General features: G+C 37.5%; 1 protein-coding gene across 1 annotated transcript in view; it reads left to right on the top strand.

The window, feature by feature from the left end:
* The first annotated feature begins 285 nt into the window (after positions 1-285).
* The window catches only part of LOC113894337 (transmembrane protease serine 11G-like), a 42,104-nt gene continuing 26,212 nt past the window's right edge, over positions 286-16,177 (top strand). Inside the window, exon 1 of the mRNA XM_027544639.1 lies at positions 286-369. Within this exon, the coding sequence (XP_027400440.1) occupies positions 359-369 (11 nt within the window). The 5' untranslated portion in view covers positions 286-358. The remainder of the gene's footprint in view (positions 370-16,177) is intronic.

Here is a 16,177-nt window from a genome sequence, read left to right as displayed (position 1 = left end):
AGGGCCTGAAGACCAGACTGTCCTGACTCAGAACAAAGAGTACCATTTCTTGAAAGACAAACACAAAACTGCTCCAAGTATTAAGGGTGTTGCTTAGGTTTTGAACACAATATTTTCTCATTTAATTAGCCAGAACCAGGAAATTCTTACTTGCTATGACAAAGGTTATCAAGTGATTCTTCACCTCAAGTCACACTATTGGTTAAAGTTTACCCATCCCAACTTGTTCAACTAGTTTATTTTAAATCCTTTAAGTATCCTTTCTTTAGTCAGCTGAAAGAATGCCCAGAGTGCTACTCATTTGACAAGAAATCACAAAGCAGCACAGAGGTGGAAGAGTTTGCATTCTTGACAGTGGATGATGTATCAGTAAGTTTAATTTTATTTCATGTTTAAAAGATATATTTCATATTTGTGGCTTCCAATTCAGGAATTATTCTGATTTGTGAATTTAATAGTTTTTTTTTCCTCTACTATTGGAGAAAATAGTAACATAGTAATATTAAAACTCTTTATTTCAGGAAACCATGCTAACAATTTTTTTTTAATCTGAAAATTCCACATGTTGGATTTTAATTGGAAAATTTAAATTTAATGTGAAAATGACATAATAACAGAGAAAGGGAGGAAAAACACAGAGCCTGAGGTAAAATTGTGTACGTTTTCAGCATGGAAAGATAGAGTAAGTAATAAAGTGTTTTCTCATCCCAGCTTAGAATGCTGTTTGTGATCTTTCTAAATTATGCATTTAATAGATACACTGAAAATAGAAGAAGTATATAAGTCGTATGTGTGTGTGTGTTAGTTGCTTAGTCGTGTCTGACTCTTTGCAACCCCATAGACTGTAGCCCACTAGGCCCCTCTGTCCATGGGATTTTCCAGGCAGGAGTACTGGAGTGGGTTGCTATTTCCTTCTCCAAAAGGAACTATAGAAAGAAATAAAGTGAAGTCACTCAGTATGTCCAGCTCTTTGCAACACCATGGACTGTAGCCTACCAGGCTTCTCCATCCATGGAATTTTCCAGGAAGGAGTACTGGAATGGGTTGCCATTTCCTTCTTCATATAAGTCATATAGGAAGTATCATGTTATAGCCCTTCTTCTGAAAATGATAATTATTATTAAAACTTCAAAAAGCAAATAAGAACTTTAATGTCCTTTGATAAATTCTTTCTTTTAAAATAAAAAATTAAATAACAATATAAGAATAATTTATACATATGACTATAAAAAGTGAAAAGCAAAAAATAGTGAGAAGTGAATAAATAATTCTAAGATTTTGTTCTTTAATAGATTTGGAAGGAAATCTACAGAAAATAAAGCTTAAATGTTTTAACCTCCATTTCCCTGTCCTATCTATTCTTCATTTTTCTACATTTTCCAAATGTTTCATTTGGAACATTAATTCTTCTTACATAAATATGATGTCAATAAGTACAAACTGCTCAAGGTAATAAAAGAATTACAGATGTCTTTTCTAATGACTTTTAACTGGAGTTGCACTCTTGTCTTCATTGGTAATAATAGAATATTGTCTATAAAATTCAAAATACATGGATTTCTGGACCACAATCCCCCCCCAACAAACTCTTTACAATCACTCAAAATGTTCCCCTTTCTCCTTGCTCACCTTAGAGACACAAATTAAGGTTTAAGTGGTTAAAAAAAAAAAAAAAAACTTTTCACACTTGACCTTATTTCTAGAACAGGCACAGGCTAGCAATTTTCTTTTCAAATGGACAGTAATAGAAACATAATGATGATACTATTACCAGTATTTTTATTTTTACTTCAAAGTATTTCTAATCTGTAGGGGAAATATGATGATTTTATACTAATAATGATAATTCAATTAATCAAATTATTTTTTGCCCTTCAGTATATTTAACTGTCATGTATTTATGCAAGACCTATTTGCTATGTACCAGTCACCATTTTTTGATATTGAAATGCTATGCTAAGTCACTTCAGTCGTGTCTGACTCTGTGCGACCCCATAGATGGCAGCCCACCAGGCTCCCCCGTCCCTGGGATTCTCCAGGCAAGAATACTGGAGTGGGTTGCCATTTCCTTCTCCGATGCATGAAAGGGAAAAGTGAAAGTGAAGTCGCTCAGTCGTGTCTGACTCTTAGCGACCCCATGGATTGCAGCCTAACAGGCTCCTCCATCCATGGGATTTTCCAGGCAACAGTACTGGAGTGGGGTGCCATTGCCTTCTCTGTGATATTGAAGAGATGGGAATAAATAAACATAAAGTTTTAAAATTTTTATTTACTTTTTAATTGAAGGATAATCGCTTTACAGTATTTTGTTGTTTTCTGTCACACCTCAACATGAATCAGCCATAGATATACATATATCCCCTCCCTTTTGAACCTCCCTCCCATCTCCCTCCCCATCCCACCCCTCTAGGTTGATACAGAGCCCCTGTTTGACTTTCCTGAGACATACAGTAAATGCCCATTGACTATTTTATATATGGCAATGTAATTTTCCATGTTACTCTTTCCATACATCTCACCCTCTCCTCCCCTCTCCCCATGTCCATAAGTCTGTTCTCTACTTCTGTTTCTCCATTGCTGCCCTGAAAATAAATTCTTCAGTACCATTTTTCTAGGTTTTGTATATATGTGTTAGTATACAATATATATCTTTCTCTTTCTGACTTACTTCACTTTGTATAACAGGCTCTAGGTTCATCCACCTCATTAGAACTGACTCAGATGTTTTCTTTTTTATGGCTGAGTAATTCTTCATGGTGTATATGTACCACAAGTTCTGTATCCATTCATCTGTTGATGGACATCTAGGTTGCTTCCATATTCTAGCCATTGTAAATAGTGCTGCAATGAAAAATTGGATACATGTGTGTTTTTCAATTTTGGTTTCCTCAGGGTATATGCCTAGGAGTGGGATTGCTGGGTCATATGGTGGTTTTATTCCTAGTTTTTTAAGGAATTGCCATACCATCTTCCATAGTGGCTGTATCAGTTTACATTCCCACCAACAGTGCAAAAGTGTTGCCTTTTCTTCACACCCTCTCCAGCATTTATTTTTTGTAGACTTTTTGATGATGGCCATTCTAACTAATGTAAAGTGATATATCATTGTAGTTTTCATTTGCATTTCTCTAATAATGAGTGATGTTGAGCATCTTTTCATGTGTTTGTTAGCCATCTGTATGTCTTCTTTAGAGAAATGTCTGTTTAGGTCTTTTTCCCACTTTTTAATTGGGTTGTTTGTTTTTCTGGTATTGAGTTGTATGAGCTGCTTGTATATTTTGGAAATTAATCCTTTGTCAGTTGTTTCATTTGTTATTATTTTCTCCCATTCTGAGGGTTGTCTTTTCACCTTACTTATAGTTTCCTTTGCTGTGCAAAAGCTTTTAATCAGCTCCCACTTGTTTACTTTTTATTTTATTTCCATTACTCTAAGAGGTGGGTCATAGAGGATCTTGCTTGCTTTGTGTCATTGAGTGTGTCACTGAGTGTTCTGGCTATGTTTTCCTCTAAGAGTTAAACCTACAGTTTTAATTCAGCTTCTTTTAGGATTTATGTAAATTTCAATTCTGGTTAAATGTTACATCTGGTTAATGGAAAATGAAATATACCAGAAAGGTAAGGAGAGAAATGAAAGTGACATAAAGAGACAAAAAAAAAAAATAGACTGAAGTAAAAATCAGAGAAAAGCAAGAGACCTACATCTGGTTAACAGACTAACAAACCATTTCGATCTCTCCATTCTTATTACTTTCCATTCTCAAGGTTTTCAAATTTTTCACCTCCAGGACCAAAATTCTTAAAACCTTGACAGTCCCATCCACTATTCAGATAAGTCATATGCCTACTTTACGTATTTTTGCCATATTAGCCTTGGCTTTCTTTGGCTTTGTGCCTCACAGGAGTAGTAAAGGATGAGGGTGCTGGAAAGAGTTGGAAGAGGTGTTGTTGAAAAGCTGTCTCTACTCTTTCCATTGATGATCCACGCCCCAGAGTAATTAAGTCTCAGAGGATTTTTTCCATTTGGAATATCCAAACATTTAGTAATTCATTTTTGTCACCCATGGCCAATATGGAGAAAACATATCTTATTCCTCATTGTGCATGCCAATACCAAGTAGAATGCTTGAGACATGTTAGTTGAACCACTATTCATTCTTCAAATTTATTTGGGACCAATTTCCAACTAACAACTCATCAACTACTGGTTGTTTGAATATTCTCTGTTATCTTAATATCCACGTAGTTAGATTTCATACTATTTTTAAAGACTCCTTTCTATAGAGAAATATTTTGTTTACTTGTCTAGTGAGCCATTCTGTATTTAGATATAGTAACATACGTGCTGTGCTTAGTTGCTCAGTTGTGTCTGACTCCATGGCCCCATGAACTGAAGCCCGCCAGGCTCCTCTCTCTGGGGATTCTCCAGGCAAGAATACTGGGGTGGGTTACCATGCCCTCCTCCAGGGAATCTTCCCAACCCAGGGATTGAACCAAGGTCTCCGGCATTGCAGGCAGATCCTTTACTACTGAGCTACCAGGGAAGCCCATGAATACTGGAGTGGGTAGCCTATCCATTCTCCAAGGGATCTTCGCAATCCAGGAATTGAAACAGTGTCTCTACCAGGGAAGCCCTATGTATGTATGTATGTATATATATATACATATATATATATATATAGAGAGAGAGAGGCATAAATATATTTCTAATATTTAGTCCTTTTTTCTTTCCTGAAAATGAATATCTATGAACTAGATTCCCTGGATTATTGCATTCTTACAGTGAAGTTCTGAGTAATATTACATTATTCTTTATCCCACACAGAAATATTGCAGTCTCTTTCCATTTTAAAAAAAAATTAAGATACAGTTGACATATAACCTTACAGTTTCAGGTGTATGATGTAATGATGTAATATTAGTATTAATATATCTTGTGACCACCACAGTGACCACCACAATGATCACCACAATGATCACCACAATGTTTAGTTAACATCTGTCATCATACATAGTTACATTTTTTCTTGTGATGAAAACTTTTAAGGTGTACTTCAGTAATTTTCAGATACAAAATATGTTATTATTAATTATTCTGTACATTACGTCCTCATAACATTTATTTTATAAAAGTTTGTACCTTTTGATCCCCTTCACCCATTTCACCCATCCCCACCCCTACTTCTGGCAGCCACCTAGAATCTCTTTTCATGTAGCAACACCCATCAATGAATTTTATGTCCCACAATGATTGTTTAAATGAGGTTTATGTTTTATACCAATAGGCATAAAAGAACTCTGTCAAGTGAAAACATATCAATGTAGAAATCAGGGACTAATGATTTTAATTTAAAAACCAAACTTGCTTTTAAATGAGAGTCTTTCCTCAGCTTCGGTAATAGTACCTTATGTCCTAGGAGTTCAGCATTATCAGTGGAGTACTAGGAATAGATATCAAAAAGGTGAGATGACTGATGGCCCCCAAAATGAATAATTAATATCTCTGATGCTTCTAGTTCAAAAATGCACTTAAAACTTTACCAGAACATAGACACATATAATACATATATATATATATATATATATATATATATATTGTCTTTTTTATAATATATATTTTTAAAAATAAGAGTTAAGATACAAACATATCTATTTTATCTATCATGTATTTTTTACAGGAAAATATCATGATAGATTATCCATAATTTAAAACTTTTCTGTTTAAAATGTTTTTAATCTTGGAATAATTGGTACCCATTTTATAAGAAACACCACAATAATGAACAACTCTCTGGCTAATTTTTGCATGCATTCAAAATTATTTCCTTAGAATAAGTTATTTTCTGCACTTGCACAATTTCTGGAGTACCATCCCATAATTACCAAATTGCTCCATGTCCCAAATAATTTTTTTCTCTGAATATTGCCTATGTCCCTGTAAAACTGAAATATAATCGTTCCTCAGGACACAGCATTGTTTACAGCCCTCTCAAGTAAGAGCTTATTATTGAAGATTTTGCCTTGTCCTCACTTTTTAATGCCACCTCAGATCATTCCTTTCCACATCCCTGTAAACCTCCTTATTCCTTTGAGGCTCACACAGTTCTGCTCGTACCCTTTTCCTTCCTCATCTTTGTCCTCATGGATCCATGATAATGCCTTTTATGTATTAAAGGCTGACACTTGCTTCCCTATATCATTCTTTACTCCAAGTCCTACATTTACCCTAAGTAGCCTCAGTGCTCATGCTGATTGACCTTGAAATCCTACTCATTCATTTCCTTGTCTCATCACTACAACCTTCTCTTCAAATATTACTCTCATCCCACACCCTAGACTTTGTCATGACTCTCTGAATCATACTTTTGGACAGCTATCACTATCTTAACCTTCCTTCTTACAGTCTCAGTTACTTCTAATGTATAAGTCATCCACTTTTTAAAAATTATTATTCATTGGTTTTTCCAGTCTATGAATTCTTCCTATCCTTCAGCTTTCCACCTCCAGCAAACATATACCACACACACATACATACACTCCTCTTGGTTTCTCTTGTGATCCTTAAATTCATCAATGGAACAAATTTTTCAATGTCTCAAACTCCACTAAATTCTCTTGCTGCATATTTTCCTTCATCATTTATACCTGGATAAATTCTAGAGAGAACGTACCTCTGAACAATGGTTCACCTCTGCCAAGACAGAACTCTGGGAATGCAACAAGCGTGTATGACGTGCCTGTTCATCTGAGCCCTCAGCCCTAATCATTACATCCCCTTATTCTATGCTCTCATTTTCTATAATTACTGTTTTCAATTTCTCTAGCCTCCTCAAACTGCCAGTTCTCATCACCTGTCCTCTCATGTTTCTAAGATATATTTTGATGATCAGTTAGACGAGAATTCCTTCAGCTTCCTTACCTCAAACCAACAAATCTACCTATATCCATTCATACTCTCAAGAGGATGCTGCAGTTTATTCAAGTTCTCCAATCTATTAGATTGAACCATATGAAGCTGTCAACATATCACCAGTTTTGTCCTACACAAATGGCAATTTTATATGTGTGAACTTAATAGTTTAGAATTCATGATCCTTCAGCTGTGCTCTCAACTCAGTCCTCCTCCAAACTTCAGCTTCTCTACAAATTCCCTGGTGGCTCAGATGATAAAGAATATGCCTGTAATTCAGGAGACCTGAGTCTGATCCCTGTGTCCTGAAGATCCCCTGGGGAAGAGAATGGCTACCCACTCCAGTTGCCTGGAAAATTGCATGGACAGAAGAGCCTGATGGGCTACAATCTATGTGATCCCAAAGAGTTGGACGTGACTAAGCAATTAATATTTTGACTTTCACTTTTCAAGTATACTCAAAACTTACATATTCTTAAGAAAAAAAAAATCTTCCATCAACCCCATAACTTCTCTCTCTTCTAATCTATAATTCAACTCATAAAAAAATTGTTGATATCCACTGTTTCATCTCGTTTCTTCCAGTTATTCCTCAAACCCTTGACATTTGGGTTGTAACTTTGGTTTGCTACTCTGTTCCTTCACCTGTTGTGGTCACCGTGATCCACTATTATTTAATCCACTAGTTATTCTAAACTTTTATCAAGTTTGATTTCCTAACCACACTGGACAATTTGGATCAATCTCTCCTTGAATATCTTTTATCCTTTATTATCATATCACACATGTTTTCATTAGAGAGTGAAGAGGAACTAAAGAGTCTCTAGATGAGGGTGAAAGAGGAGAGTGAAAAACCTGACTTAAAACTCAACGTTCAAAAATCTAAGACTATGGCATCTTGTCCCATCACTTCACAGAAAAGAGAAGGGGAAAAAGTGGAAACAATGACAGATTTTCTTTTCTTGAGCTCCAAAATCACTGCGGGTGGTGACTGCAGCCATGAAATTAAAAGACGCTTGCTCCTTGGAAGGAAAGTTCTGACGAATCTAGATAGTATATTAAAAAGCAGGAATATCACCTTACCAACAAAAATCTGTATAGTCAAGAAACTATGGTTTTTCCAGTGGTCATGTATGGATGTGAGTTCAGTAAGTTCAGTTCAGTCACTCAGTCCTGTCCAACTCTTTGCGACCCCAGGAACCACAGCATGCCAGGCCTTCCTGTCCATCACCAACTCCCAGAGTCCACCCAAACTCACGTCCATTGAGTTGGTGATGCAATTCAGCCATCTAATCCTCTGTCGTCCCCTTCTCCTCCTGCCTTCAATCTTTACCAGCATCAAGGTCTTTTCAGATGAGTCAGTTCTTCGCATCAGGTGGCCAAAGTATTGGAGTTTCAGCTTCAACATCAGTCCTTCCAATGAACACCCGGGACTGATCTCCTTTAGGATGGACTGGTTGGATCTCCTTGCAGTCCAAGGGACTCTCAAGAGTCTTCTCCAACACCACAGTTCAAAAGCATCAATTCTTCAGTGCTCAGCTTTCTTTAAAGTCCAACTCTCACATCCATACATGACCACTAGAAAAACTGTAGCCTTGACAAGATGGACCTTCGTCGACAAGGTAATGTCTCTGCTTTTTAATATGCTGTCTAGGTTGGTTATAACTTCCTTTCAAGGAGTAAGCGTCTTTAAATTTCATGGCTGCAGTCACCATCTGCAGTGATTTTGGAGCCCAGAAAAATAGTCAGCCACTGTTTCCACTATTTCCCCATCTATTTGCCATGAAGTGATGGGACGAGATGCCATGATCTTAGTTTTCTGAATGTTGAGCTTTAAGCCAACTTTTTCACTCTCCTCTTTCACTTTCATCAAGAGACTTTAGTTCTTCTTCATTTTCTGCCTTAAGGGTTGTGCCATCTGCGTATCTGGGGTTATTGATATTTCTCCCAGCAATCATGATTCCAGCTTGTGCTTCCTCCAGCCCAGCATTTCTCATGATGTACTCTGCACATAAGTTAAATAAGCAGGGTGACAATATACAGCCTTGACGTACTCCTTTTCCTATTTGGAATCAGTCTGTTGTTCCATGTCCAGTTCTAACTGTTGCTTCCTGACCTGCATACAGATTTCTCGAGAGGCAGGTCAGGTGGTCCGGTATTCCCATCTCTTTCAGAATTTTCCACAGTTTATTGTGATCCACACAGTCAAAGGCTTTGGTTTAGATAGATATAAGAGTTTGACCATAAAGAAGGCTGCTAACTGCTGCTAAGTCACTTCAGTCGTGTCCGACTCTGTGCGACCCCATAGACAGCAGTCCATCAGGCTGCACCGTCCCTGGGATTCTCCAGGCAAGAACACTGGAGTGGGTTGCCATTTCCTTCTCCAATGCATGAAAGTGAAAAGTGAAAGTGAAGTCGTTCAGTCTTGTCTGACTCTTAGCGACCCCACAGACTGCAGCCTGCCGGGCTCCTCCGTCCATGGGATTTTCCAGGCAGGAGTAGGGTGCCAAAGAATTGATGCCTTCAAATTGTGGTGCTGGAGAAGACTCTTGAGAGTCCCTTGGACAACAAGGAGATCAACCCTCAATATTCACTGGAAGGACTGATGTCTGAAGCTGCAATACTTTGGCCCCCTGATGTTAAGAGCTGACTCATTGGAAAAGACCCTGATGCTGGGAAAGACCAAAAGCAAAAGGAGAATAGGGTGGCAGAGGATGAGATGGTTTAGATAGCATCACCAACTCAATGGAAATGATCTGAGCAAACTCCAGGAGACAGTGAAGGACAGGGAAGCCTGGTGTGCTGCAGTCCATGTGGTCACAAAGAGTTGGACACAACTTAGTGACTGAACAGCAATAATAAGATTTATGGTAGGTTAGAGACCAATGTCAACAGGAGAGTGACAGTGAAAAGATGGTAGGTTCTGTGGCTTATAAATCTCAGTAGGATTGAAGTCAGGGTACTAAGGCAGTAAACTAGAAGGATATGTCATGACAATCGAAGAGTTTGATGACTAAATTAACATTTACTTTATGGAGAAATAGAAGCTTTTGGTAATGACAAGATATAGAGTTTGAGTATGAAGGTGGGCAGCTAAGGTAAAGAGAAGGACAACGTCACTGGCACAAACAGCCAGAATATAAAATAGGACATGATCACTATAACAAAATAGACAGCAACAAAGCAGGATAGGCAGCGTCAAGGTAGCTGTTAACTGGAGTGGGATAGCTGTGAATAGATCAATGGTTTTGGCCCTTAGAGAAGGCTTTAGAGCAGCACACTGAAAGGTTTTCAGAAATGGAAACACCAGGGATTTCCCAGGAGGCTCAGTGATTAAGACTTCAGCTTCCAATGCAGGGGCTGTGGGGTCAATCCCTGGTCAGGGAGCTAAGATTGCACATACCTCGGGGCCAAAAAAAAAAAAAAAACACAGAAGTAATATTGTAACAAATTAAATAAAAACTTTAAAATTGGTCATCAAAATATTTTTTTTTAAATTGAAAAAGAAATAAACAAATGGAAATGTCAGCCACTGGAGAAAAGGAGGTTAGAAACACAGAGGGAGAGAGGATATTTTAGGTAGAGCGGTGCTTTGAGTGGAACAGGGGTGGGTGGCTGTAAGAAAGAGAATAGCACATGTGAAGGGAAGTGCCATACATTAAGAACCCAAAAGTGAATTAGACACAGCAAATGAAAGACATTTTTTTAAACAAAATGTAAAGTATATCAACATCCCTCCCATATTACTGCCCACTGGGTTCCTATAGACCCTCAGAATTAATAACACCTTGCCATGGGCTTCAGGGACCCCATGATTTGGTCCTCGCTTGTCTCTCTAGCTGAACGTTTTCTACATTTCCCTGGGCCCACTGTGATCCAACACATTATGTTCATTTCTTCCTGGGACTCAACAAACTCACTCCTGTTCCAGCTCTAGGAACTTGTTACCACTGGGTTGCTCTTTGCCCAGTTCTTCTAGATGTTTCCTCACTATTTACCACTTAGCTCAAAGGGCATCTCTTTGGGGATGATTCATTAAATACCCTCTCCCCCTGGCTTCCAGTCACTCTTTATTCATCAATGTGTTTAACTTTCATGAGCTGAATCTTACTCTTTGGCTTGTTTAAGTATTTCTTGAATGAATGAATGAATATTAATCTAAAGAGTACAGTCTATGTAATGATAAACATCTGAGAGTTTTTATACAAGGGTATCACATTAATAGAGCTATATATTTAGAATATAGTTCTCACTGGTACACTGTAGAATGTAAATATTTTATAGGAAATCATCTGGAGATAAAGAGATCTATTAATGGCCACTCTACTTGTTCAGATAAGACATAATGAATGCCTAAGTTTGGATGGTATTAAGCAAATGGGAAAAAAGACAAATAAGAAAGACAATTCAGCAGTGACTGATGAGGTAAAGGAGTTGTTGAGAGGAAGATGTCTGTGATTTCAGGTTTCAGAGAATGGGTAATCTAGAAAACTGCAAATAATATTGTTAATACATATATTTGCTTTCTTTATTTGATTAAAAGGTAAAAGGAAGTAAAAGGTGATGTGAATAAGAAATGAACAGACTCAAGTGGAAAAAGAGTGATATAATAAGAATGAGTCAGAAGAAACTAGAAGATAGAAAAGACAAAAACCACTGTGCTGTGCTGTGCTTAGTCACTCAGTTGTGTATGACCGTCTGTGACCTCATGAACTGTGGCCCTCCAGGCTCCTCTGCCTATGGCTCTGTCTATGTCTTCTCCAAACAAGAATACAGGAGTGGGTTGCCATGCTCTTCTCCAGGGGCTCTTCCCAACCTAGGGATCGAACCCAGGCCTCCGGCATTGAAGGTGGATTCTTTACCATCTGAGCCACCAGGGAAGCTCAAAAACCACTACAGCACAGCAAAGAAAAAAAGATTAGTTGAATATGTGGAGAAATTATAATATTTTTAGATTGTCAGTGGGAATGTAAAATGCATAGACACTTTGGAAAAGTTTAGCAGTTCCTCTAAATGTTAAACATAGATTTAGCACATGACCATATTCAACTCTTTGATATGTATGCATAGAAATGAAAACACGTACATACAAACTTTGAACATTAATGTTCACAGAACCACTATTTATAATAGCCAAAAGTAGAAACAATTCAAATGCCCATCAGCTGATGAATACATAAATAAATCATAGTATATCCATGAAATGGAATATTATTTTACAATAAAAAGAAATGAAGCTTTACCTTTCATTATGGAAAACCATATGGAGGTGATACATGCTACCACACTGATGAATTTTGAAAATACTACATTAAGTGAAAGAAGACAGCAATCACTTCATATGATTTTATTTATATGAAATATCCTTAATAAACAAATCCACAGAGACAGAAAGTAGATTAGTGGTTGTCTACAGTGAAGGGCTAGGGGAAAACAGAGAATGACTATTAATGGGTATGGAGTTTCTGTTTGGGGTGATGAAATGTTTGAAAATTGATTGTGATGATGGTTGCACAACTTTTGTGAACACACTGAGAACAACTGAATTGCATACTTTAAGTGAGTGAACTGTATGGTATGTGAATTACATCTCAAGAAAGCTGTTAAAGAAATAAAGGAAGGAAAGAGACAAAAAGAAAGAAGAAGGAGGGAAGACACCAAAAAGTTCAAAAGCTCAGAAGAGTGTTTTCATTAAATATAAAAGCTCCTGAAGGCTATTGTTCACTGAAGCTGCCAGTTGCCTACCTCTCACCATCCCTCCAATTTGGCATTCATGAGACCTCTACATCAGTATCAAACAGTTCCTTCAGTAATTCTTTCTGACTCAAGAAAATCCTCAGTTAATTGTCTTTTCATGTTTTAAACTTTATTTTTTCAAATAACTATCTCCCAATGCTCAGATATAGCGACCGAACTCTTTCGTTAGGAAGGATTTGTAGCTAACACATTAGGACATGTTTCAATGTTCAGAGAAGGCCTGAGTCCTTGTGGAAGTCAAAATTTGTTGGTAAATATCAGTAGGAAGAGACATGATTAAAGATAAATGATGCTTAATTGAAAACATTAGTAGGAAATCAGGAAAAATTGAAGCCAAAGTGGGTGGGAAGTACTGCTCCAGCTATCTTCTTCAACAGCCCAGGTCAATGGCATATGCCCTCTTTTTGGTTTTCATCAGGCTTTAATGACCTCAATGTTCTAAAATTCCCTTCAAAGAACAGCTTCTCATAGAGATTCACCATGTAAATTTGCATTAATGAGCAGAGCTCTGAAGAGTAACACTCTCTGACCTTGTTTATTTCCTTTTGAACTCTTATCAACTAAAACACTAATTATTTTAATCATATTTTAATTATGACATCCATCAACTTTTTATCTATGAAACATTATATCTTTCTTATTTGCATTATGTGGGGTTATGTAAATAATACACACAGCTTGTCAGAACACGAAGCATAAAAGAAAGCACAAATCACTTAATCTTTTACACAACTTTGAATAAGTCTATCCACATTATAGATTTAATGAAAGTCTCATAATGTCTGGTGGTACAATTGAAATGATGATGATTATCATTGTTCAGCCACTGTTATTATGAGTAATAACACCAGCGCCTAAGGATATTTGCATAACAACTTTCTTCCAGAGTTATTCCGTCTTCCTCAGGTGATGAATTAAAACCCCAGCTAGATGATTCATTTGTATTATTTTGCCTTGAATTTTCCCATACCCATTATTTTTGCCCAGTAATTCTTTCCTCATGGATGCTCACCATGTGAGCATCAAAATGTGTTCACCACATAATGTCTACTTCTGAATCCTATGATTTCTCTTGAAGGCTCTAAAGTCCTTCCTAAACCCAGATAGAATGATTCTATCTGCTGGAACTCTCCTCGGGGAAAATCGGGGCTTTGCTAGTCTCCCAAGCTGCTTCCCTATCTCTGTGTATTTTGTGCCTAGTGTCGTCACTCAGATTCTGAAGTACTGGACACCAGTTCTCGCTTTTTTCTTTCATGAACAGAACATCCAATATCTAGTATAAACTTTCCACCAGCTCACTCTACTCCATTTATGTACAAACTCCTTGCTGACATTTTCAGTTGCTTTCAATAATAAAAATAAAACAATAATCCAAACTCCTAAGTCCTCACCTTGTTTTAGATACAGTTCTAAATGCCTTTTCATACATTAACTCATTTAATGTTTTCAATAAATCCCACAAGGTGGGTATTATTACTTTCATCTTACCATAAGGCAGCTGAGGCACAAAGAAGTTGAATGGCACAAAGACTGTCCAGGGTCCTGCAGTGGGAAGTCAGGATAAAAACTCAGGTAGGCTGGCTGCAGAAACTACACTCTTAACTGCTCTGCTGGGTACCCTCTTTCAGAGACCAGAAGCCCTTCAAATCATGTGGTGGCTGCTGTGCAGAAAAATCACTTTATTCCTCATATTTGAATTATTGGGCTTCCCACATGGTACAAGTGGTAAAGAACCCACCTACCAATGCAGGAGACATAAGAGAAATGGGTTCAAACCCTGCATCAGGAAGATCGCCTGGAGGAGGGCATGGCAACCACTCCAGTACTTTTGCCTAGAGAATCCCATGGACAGAGGAGCCTGGACACTTACAGTCTATGGGGTCACAAAGAGTAGGACACAACTGAAGTGACTTAGCATGCATGCACATTGATTCACTGACTGACAACATTTTGATTAAATAAAGCATTTGAAAAAGCTCCAGAAAAAAATAATAGATGCTCAGAGAGCCATGTAAGGTGAAATAACCTGAAGATGTACCTTGGTAAACGTTGTAACATTGAAAGAGAATGGTTGGTAATGAAAAGAGAAGGATAAGTTCTTTCTATACTGAGGTTTAGTTGAATACCTCTGCATGAGTTGGTCTGGATAATGTGTCTGTGAGTGCTCAGTCACAGCTGACTCTTTGCGACCCTGTGGACTATAGCCCACCAGGCTCCCCTGTCCATGGGATTTCCCAGGCAATAATTTTGGAGTGAGTTGCCATTTCCTCCTCCAGAGGATCTTCGTGACCCAGGGATCAAACCTGTCTCTCCTGAATTAGTAGGCAGATTCTTTACCACTAGAGTCACCTGGGAAGCCAGTCTGGATGATAAGCCCCCTCAGAATTTAAACAAAAGTAGAGAGCGTCAAAAGATGAGATGGCTGGACAGCATCACCAATGTAATGAACATGAACTTGGGCAAACTCTGGGAGGTGATGAAGGACAGGAAGGCCTGGCATGCTACAGTTCATGTGTTGCAAAGAGTCGGACATGACTGGATGACTGAACAACAACAACAACAAGAGGAGGGATTAAAAGGCTGACATAATCAATGACTATAGTAAAGTTGCAGGATATAAAATCAACACACAGAAATCCCTTGCATTCCTATACACTAATAATGAGAAAACAGAAAGAGAAATTAAGGAAACAATTCCATTCACCATTGCAATGGAAAGAATAAAATACTTAGGAATATATCTACCTAAAGAAACTAAAGACCTATATATAGAAAACTATAAAACACTGGTGAAAGAAATCAAAGAGGACACTAATAGATGGAGAAATATACCATGTTCATGGATTGGAAGAATCAATATAGTGAAAATGAGTATACTACCCAAAGCAATATATAGATTCAACGCAATCCCTATCAAGCTACCAACAGTATTCTTCACAGAGCTAGAACAAATAATTTCACAATTTGTATTGAAATACAAAAAACCTCGAATAGCCAAAGCGATCTTGAGAAAGAAGAATGGAACTGGAGGAATCAACCTACCTGACTTCAGGCTCTACTACAAAGCCACAGTTATCAAGACAGTATGGTACTGGCACAAAGACAGAAATATTGATCAATGGAATAAAATAGAAAGCCCAGAGATAAATCCACGCACATATGGACACCTTATCTTTGACAAAGGAGGCAAGAATATACAATGGATTAAAGACAATCTCTTTAACAAGTGGTGCTGGGAAATCTGGTCAACCACTTGTAAAAGAATGAAACTCGAACATTTTCTAACACCATACACAAAAATAAACTCAAAATGGATTAAAGATCTAAACGTTAAGACCAGAAACTATAAAACTCCTAGAGGAGAACATAGGCAAAACACTCTCCAACATACATCACAGCAGGATGCTCTATGACCCACCTCCCAGAATATTGGAAATAAAAGCAAAAATAAACAAATGGGACCTAATTAACCTTAAAAGCTTCTGCACATCAAAGGAAACTATTAGCAAGGTG

This window comes from Bos indicus x Bos taurus, chromosome 6 (genome assembly GCF_003369695.1).
Source record: "Bos indicus x Bos taurus breed Angus x Brahman F1 hybrid chromosome 6, Bos_hybrid_MaternalHap_v2.0, whole genome shotgun sequence".
Taxonomy (NCBI): Eukaryota; Metazoa; Chordata; class Mammalia; order Artiodactyla; family Bovidae; genus Bos; species Bos indicus x Bos taurus.
The sequence above is the reverse complement of the archived record's forward strand: the minus strand, read 5'-3'. Positions and strand labels throughout refer to the sequence as shown.